The 7299-nt window shown below is 39.1% G+C and overlaps 1 protein-coding gene across 1 annotated transcript; it reads right to left on the reverse strand.

The window, feature by feature from the left end:
* Positions 1 to 6148: 6148 nt before the first annotated feature.
* LOC124954684 (exosome complex component RRP46) lies at positions 6149 to 7299 on the reverse strand. The gene is made up of 5 exons (XM_047507954.1): positions 7097 to 7299; positions 6886 to 6999; positions 6666 to 6787; positions 6441 to 6584; positions 6149 to 6348 (listed from the first exon to the last, which is right to left on the reverse strand). The coding sequence occupies exons 1-5, from the start codon at positions 7194 to 7196 to the stop codon at positions 6166 to 6168; spliced, it is 663 nt and encodes a 220-aa protein (XP_047363910.1). The 5' UTR covers positions 7197 to 7299; the 3' UTR covers positions 6149 to 6165.

The following is a 7299-nucleotide window of genomic DNA, read 5'->3' on the forward strand; positions in this document are numbered from 1 at the left end:
ATTTCACTGTCGTCATATAAGCTGTACCTGTCTCGTTTCTCTCCATACGCATAACATACAAAATCCTTTCTCTGTTTCTTTCACTCTTTCTCTCTCTCTCTCTCTCTTTCTCTATCTCTCTCTCTCTCTCTCTCTCTCTCTTGAATCGCGTTCAATCTCTTCGCGCAAACGTCTCAACTGGCGGCAGGCATTAATCTTGCTTCAGCAGAAAGATCGGTAGGAGCAGTAAAGGAAGAAGAAGAAGAAGAAGAAGAAGAAGAAGAAGAAGAACAGTAGAAAGAGGAAGAAGAAGGAGGATGAGGATGAGAATGAGGAGGAGGAGGAGGAGGACGAAGGAGAAGGTTAAAAAAAAAAGATCGATACAGAGGAACACTTTGGACCAAGAAGTATAAGAGATAAAAGAAGAAACGAAGAGGAGCGGGTTTCGCGTAAAGAGCCAAAGGTATCCCCCAAGATCGAAAGCAGAAAGAGAAACAATCGGGGATCACGTGGACTGACGGAAGACGACGATCCTTGAGCGGGAATTTTCAAACGAGAGATCCAATGCGAAGACAGTAGCGGCAAGAGAAGGAGCCACAAAGACGGAGCTCCGCCTACGTTGGATTCTTCTTCGCTTTTCCTTCTCCTCCTTCTCTTCCTCCTCCTCTTCCTCTTCCTACTGTTGAAGGGCTCCTTGTCGCCGTCGTTGTTGCTTCGACAGACTGGATACCACCGCACATGCTCACCGTTGTCTTGGACCATTTCTCTCTCTCTCTCTCTCTCTCTCTCTTTTTATCTCTCTCTTTCTTTCTTTCTTTCTCTCTTTATCGTTCTCCTTTCTTTCTTCTCCTCGTATCCTCGCTTTCGTTCGTGTCAATTAATGTCCCTCGCGTATAACGTTGCAAGGCTACCTTCTACTCGTACCATCCTCTCCCTCTACCTCTCTTTCTCTCTCTTTCTTTTTTCTCTTTCTATTTGTTTGTCTCTCTCTCTCTCTCTCTCTCTCTCTCTCTCTCTATCTATCTATCTCTTTCTTTCTCTCTCTTTTTCTTTCTTTCTGGACTTCTCGCACGGCGAAGAGATTGATCGATGGGCCGAGAGCTCGCGATGAATTGGGCTCCGTCGTTGCCCGTATTTTTCGACGACGAGTCTCAGGACTCAGTCCATCAGCAGGCACACGTTCCTTAGCTATCTACGCACCAGCATTTTTTTACGCTTACCAATACGAATACGAGATTTGTTGAAGATACTGGTAGATATATTCTACTTTGCTGGCGCCTTATCGGGAAGAACGAGAGGATCCTGGATGTTATCGAACGTGGAGAAATAATAAAGGATCGATAGATCGTTGTATGCAAGAGAAGGTATATTTATGTATATATGTACATACGTACATATATGAGATATCATTAGACGACGAATATTGTAAATACGTCGAAAACTCGAATCCCATTGTATGGCTCGTTCTCCGGACAAGGAAAGGGAGAAGGAGTAGAAGGAGGAGCAACAGCAACAGCAATAGCAGTAGCAACAGCAACAGCAACAGCAGCAGCAGCAACAGCAGCAGGTAGCTGAAGGACCATCACCATCTTTCTTTCTTCTGGCTTTCTTGTGGCTAACAGTGGCACGGATTCCGTAGTCGGTGGAGTTTCGCGACTAAACCGAGCTAATGAGGCAGTTTGGCTGCGTCAGCGGAGCCGCTTATATTTTTCTTTGACGCATCGACCGCTTGTCCGGCTGTCCGTTCTCCGTCCATCCTCGTTCCTCTCCATGATTCAAGAAAGGGAACCGAGGAGAATCGCGAGGAGGAGATTGACGTGGCACGCTATCCCCGTTGACAAGAATGTGACAAGAACCGAACTGATTTTGCTCCCTACGTTCGTTCCACGCGCGATGTAGGCGGCATCGTCCACCGAAAACCGATCGTCCCTCTTATTCCAACGGTGAGAAAGAAAAGAAGAGGATGATCTCGAATTTGTTCACACCTAACCCTATACCTTTCGATTATCTCTCGCCTACGATATAATTCTCCTTTATAGCATTATAATTACGATCGAATTTTTTCTTACTACGTATATATTTCATTTCTTTTTTTTTGTTTTTTTTTCTTTTTGTTTTTTTCCTTCAACCAACTGAAACATTATCTCATAAATATATGCAAAAAGATAATATGTACTATTACACGCTACAATAGTTGTTCTCAAGTAAAAGACTTGTTGTCTTTTGAGTAAAAGAAAACAGATCCTTGTCACTTCTCTTCCGTTTATCAGAAACAATTCCGTGTTCGTTCCTTCCAAAGAAAAGGGTATAGAAGAGAGAGAAAGAGAGAGAGAGAGAGAGAGAGAGAGAGATCTCGATCGTGTCCACCGATTGTGAGAAAAACTATGTCGTCCAGGTGTAATGCTTACTGTCGGGCCACCTGTGGTGCCTCGACGAGCCGATCGTTTTACCGGTTTTTCTCGGTTATTAAGAAACCATCAATCTTATGCGCCGATCCGATCGGATTATGCGGCACTGCGGGATTCTCTTGACCTTCTTCTTCCTACGAAGAACATATGAGACAGACAGAGAGAAAGAAAGAAAAAAAGAGAGACCATCTCGTATCTTTCATACATTTGATATTCGAATCGTAGGTCCTTGCGAATAAAGTTGAAATTCATCGATAAGAGAAAGGACGTTGATCCTAAAAAAACAGTATCTGCATGGATAGAAAAGAAAGGTGCAACGTGTTCGGACGTCAGCGAGCGGAAAGGATCATGTTAAAGGAGATTACGTGACAAGAATCCATCATCCTCGGCGGGGCCTCGAAATCTCTCTCTGGACCTCTCTCGATCGATGGTAGGAGGGAATGAGAGGATAGGAAGAAGATTTGGGTCCCCGAACGTCAGTCCTTGGACCGACAAACAAACGTACGATTCCTGTCGTACACAAGGCGGCTGTCACTTCGAGTCGTGTCAGACGTCAAACGACTTTCGCCTTCTCGTTCTTCCTCTCTTTCTCTCTTCACACTACCACCAGAAGAACGTCATGTGGGAAACAAACTTTGTTACTCTTAGAGATTCAGGGCCCAGAATTCGAGTTCACGGCGCGACGAATCTCACAGGGCGTTCCGGCTCGCAAAAAAATGACGAGACGATTCTAATGATCGGTACCAGGGCCACACGAGGGCATTGTCGAGCACTGGAACTAATCGGGGGCGGACAAATACCGAGAGACGACTCAATCCTTCGAATTATCGTTAAAAATACAATGTAGATATATATATATATATATATATATATATCGTTCTAACTACCAGATCAACAAAACTGTCTAGTCGGATGAGAAGCAACTGACCTCGCAAGGACAATTAGGAAGGTTGAAGGAGAATCGTTGCGATACATTGAGACATCGCAAAAGTTAATTATCGCTCTCGCGCACGGTAATCTTCTTCACGTTATAACGAGAAGGAGAGAGAAAGACGAACGATCGTAAATCGTATAGAACCAATGGGACGTGGCGAAGGTACAGGCGTGGATCCACCATAGGATCGTTCCCCGTTCGTCGGAGCCATACGATCAGGGTCAGACTCTCTCTCGTCCAATCCCTTCTGCGTCCACCGAACGATTACTTTCGCTCTTCCTACGGCCGTTCATGCTAATCTTCCTAACAACTGCGCTCGCGCCAATAGAGAAGCAGCTTTCGTTCTAGAACGAAAACGAACCGGACCACCAGGTACGATCTGATGGATCGACGGATATAGTTAGGTCCAATCTCATTTCTTCAATGAGAACGAACGAAAAATGAAAATGGACGACGAGAATCGATTGCTCCTACGTACAAAATGTAAGAATCATTTTTCGCTGAGAGAAAATAATGCAATGAAACGTAGCATTTCTTCTTAAAAATATTTAACATAAAGAAACATTGATATCCAATGTGAACCCAAGAGCAAGATATATTCCCTTTAATCTTCATGAGAATCTTTTAAATATAATCTCGAAGCTATCAAATTCGTTTAAATCAAGTGAACGTTAACAGGTATAGTATATTCGTACTTCGGTACCCCGTCGAGATATCCATTAACAGGTACGATAATGTACACTGACTTCGATCGAGTAACCATTCGGAAGGAGAATACTATGGAGCCTTTGTATCTAACCTACTCATGTATCGGCCATTCGAGTAGGCCCCGGCATCCTTATCACATATTCCTAGATTTAAAGGCACCTGGGACCTCGTAGAGGCGGAGGTGGTATACACCGATAATATCTCGCGGTGGCTTCTCTCGATTCAGCTCTTGAGCATTAATTCCAGCGGAAAGAGAGAAAGAAAGAGAGAAGGAGAAAGAGAGGAGGAGGAGGACGGGAGAGAGAGAGAGAGAGAGAGAGAAAAGGTAGAGGAGGAAGGGCGAGACAAAACGATGCGAAAGACCATCTATGAGATGAGAAAATAATAATAAAGTGGAAATGAGCGAGCCGGTCCATAAATTGCTCCGCTCCTTGTTAATGGTCTGGGGGCCTGGGGCGACCTCAGCTAAACGTGGCCCGGTCTGACCCGACTCTCTTCTTATTCTCTCTTTCTCTCTCTCTCTCTTTCTCTCTCTCTCCCTCTATTCGGGCCCCTTCAAGAGGATCTGGTCCGAGCCGTTCGTGGGTCTCTCGCGAGGCTCATTTCTGTATTTAATGGACGCCCAGAAATGGCCACCGAGTCGCCGAGCTCTCCCCTTCGACCAGAATGAAGAAGAACCGAAAGAAAGAGAGTCCACAGCAGCCGTGGACACAAAGGGTGCACACGTCGAAGGTGGATACTCTCCTGGCTATGATTGGCGACCGGGCGTGGCTCCTCTCTTACGAACCTGAATGCGACGACTCCTTTTTCTCATTTTTTTTCTTTCTTTCTTTTTTTTTTTTTTCTTTTTCTTTCTATTTTACTTCTCTTGTCTTCTTTTCTTCTTCTTTTTTTTCTCTCTTTGGTTTTGTTTTTGTTCTGTTTTATTTCATCCTACCTCTCCTTTCCTTTTTATCGATTTTGCTAAAACATTTTGCCTATGTTCTTCTTTGGATACAAACTACTTGAAAACTTTTTCTTCAATTCTTCTCAACTTTAAAATTAAATAATTAATTGAGTTAGTTTATTAATTTTGTAGAAAAAAAAAAAAAAAAAAAAACAATTCTGTCGTAGTCAGTACTGGTGAAGATTTCATTCAGTTAACGATTAATCGAATTAAATTGATTATCCAATCGTTAATCGTATTAATAATTAATAATTCAATTATTAATATTAATAGTTTAATGGTGATAGCTTTTGTTGACTGAAACTCTCGTCAGCTATTTTCTTTTTCACGTTATCATAAACATACTTTGATTACTTCATACTACTATTATAATAAACTTATTCCGTGTAAAGTATTGAAAGCATTATCATTTAAATTTTATCATATTATCATGTAGATAATAACCTTTACTAAAACATCGCCGTCCTAAAGTTTATTAATGAGCGATCGATTTATAATTACAGATAAGAAAAAAGTCAATTAATAGACTTCAGGCCGGTAAATGATGCCAATGTGCTGACAACAAATGACAGCCAATGTACAAGTCATCAAAGTACGTTAATGTTTGTTTCTTATTGTCATTTGGAAACAATCGAAATTATATAAATTAAAATCTCAATTACAATTATAAGAGTTTTTCATTGATTGAATTTTACTCAAGAATCATATTGTTTTATGTCTTGTTCATTCTTCAATATAATCAAAATGTAAAATTTTCTTTAAACGGTTGTTTCATTCCATCTATTAAAAAAAAAGGAAAGCTTTACATATAATTAATAAATTAAATTGATTCGTTTAAAATAACTTGTATGTTATCCAATGAGTAAATACGATTACAAGTTCTATTCTTTGGTATTGAGGGTATCACTAATCAATGGCTTGTTCAATGTCCTCTATACAAACTGTGCTAAACTAAACAGCCGCTAATGACCATTGGTCGGTACGACGATATGATTGAAAATCGATTGAACTGATCTGAGCTTGAGATCAAACAATTGAATTTTTAATAACATCAGTAAAATGATACCATGCCAAAAAAAAAAAAAAAAGAAGAATATATTTTATTTTGCAATTAACATTACATTAAATATGGATTAAAAAATAAGGATGAGAGAATAAATGTAGAAAATTGTATCGATTGAAAATTGATATTATATTGATTTCGCATACCTTTTTACAACGTCACGATAAAAATTAAAGACGCATGAACTAGCTTGTCTACATTTATCCGAACATTCTAAAAATTCTTTATCGGTGAAACGTCCCGTTGTGGAACAAGAGATAATATCCTTTTTTATACTATCGTACGTAAAAGTAAAAACTGCCTTGGCATTCTGAAAAATAAAAGGAATGTATACGTAAAGGTTCATTTAATGAAAACATTACATTAAATACACTCCATCTTTTGTTTCTTTTTTTTTCTTACCTGCAATTGATCATTATTTGGATCAAGTATAATGTTATCTGAATCTTTTTCAATCATACAAGTGATAGCCGCAATAGTGAATTTCATAGAAATTCCTGAATTAATTAAGGCCAAGCATGCGGAATTAATAGTACAAGCTAAGAGCTAAAAATAATTACATTTTAATGAAAATATAATATATATTCTAAGGTTCATATAAACATAACTAAAACACAATTAACATACCCCACCATTATCCTGTATTTCTTGTATATTTATACATATAGCTGTACCCGGATGAAGCATTACAATAATCCCAGTTTCGCATGATTCCTTTACATACAATTCTATCATCCTGTCATCGATCTCTTCAAATATCAATGAATGCTTTACAATAAGTACATTTCAAAATATTTTCAAGTATAAATGTAAAAACAAATAAATATAATATATTTCATGATCTTACTTGCTGGTCCTTTTACAGGACTATAAACAACTTCTACTGAAGCTTTATCATAAATCATTTTTTGCGCTTTTGGTTCTACAGGTCCATAAACGCCTGCTATTACCGCTGTATCACCTAAACAAATTCAAATATTTAATTATGAAATAATATTATACGATATTGACGTATAATAGTAAATATAATATAATATAAAATCAAAACAAAGGATTACCTTGCATCAACATTGCTGAACCATCGGGCATCGAAAGATGATTGAGTTCGCATAACATAGGACGGAGCATATATTCCGTTGTTGTTATATCTTCTTCCATGATCTTTTAATTTATTATTTTTTCAATATAAAAATGTACTTGCGAGAGGTTATGTTTGATTAAACACACAACAGTACAATAAGAAAGATCGCGAAAAGGTTAT

Source organism: Vespa velutina, chromosome 16 (genome assembly GCF_912470025.1).
Source record: "Vespa velutina chromosome 16, iVesVel2.1, whole genome shotgun sequence".
Lineage (NCBI taxonomy): Eukaryota > Metazoa > Arthropoda > Insecta > Hymenoptera > Vespidae > Vespa > Vespa velutina.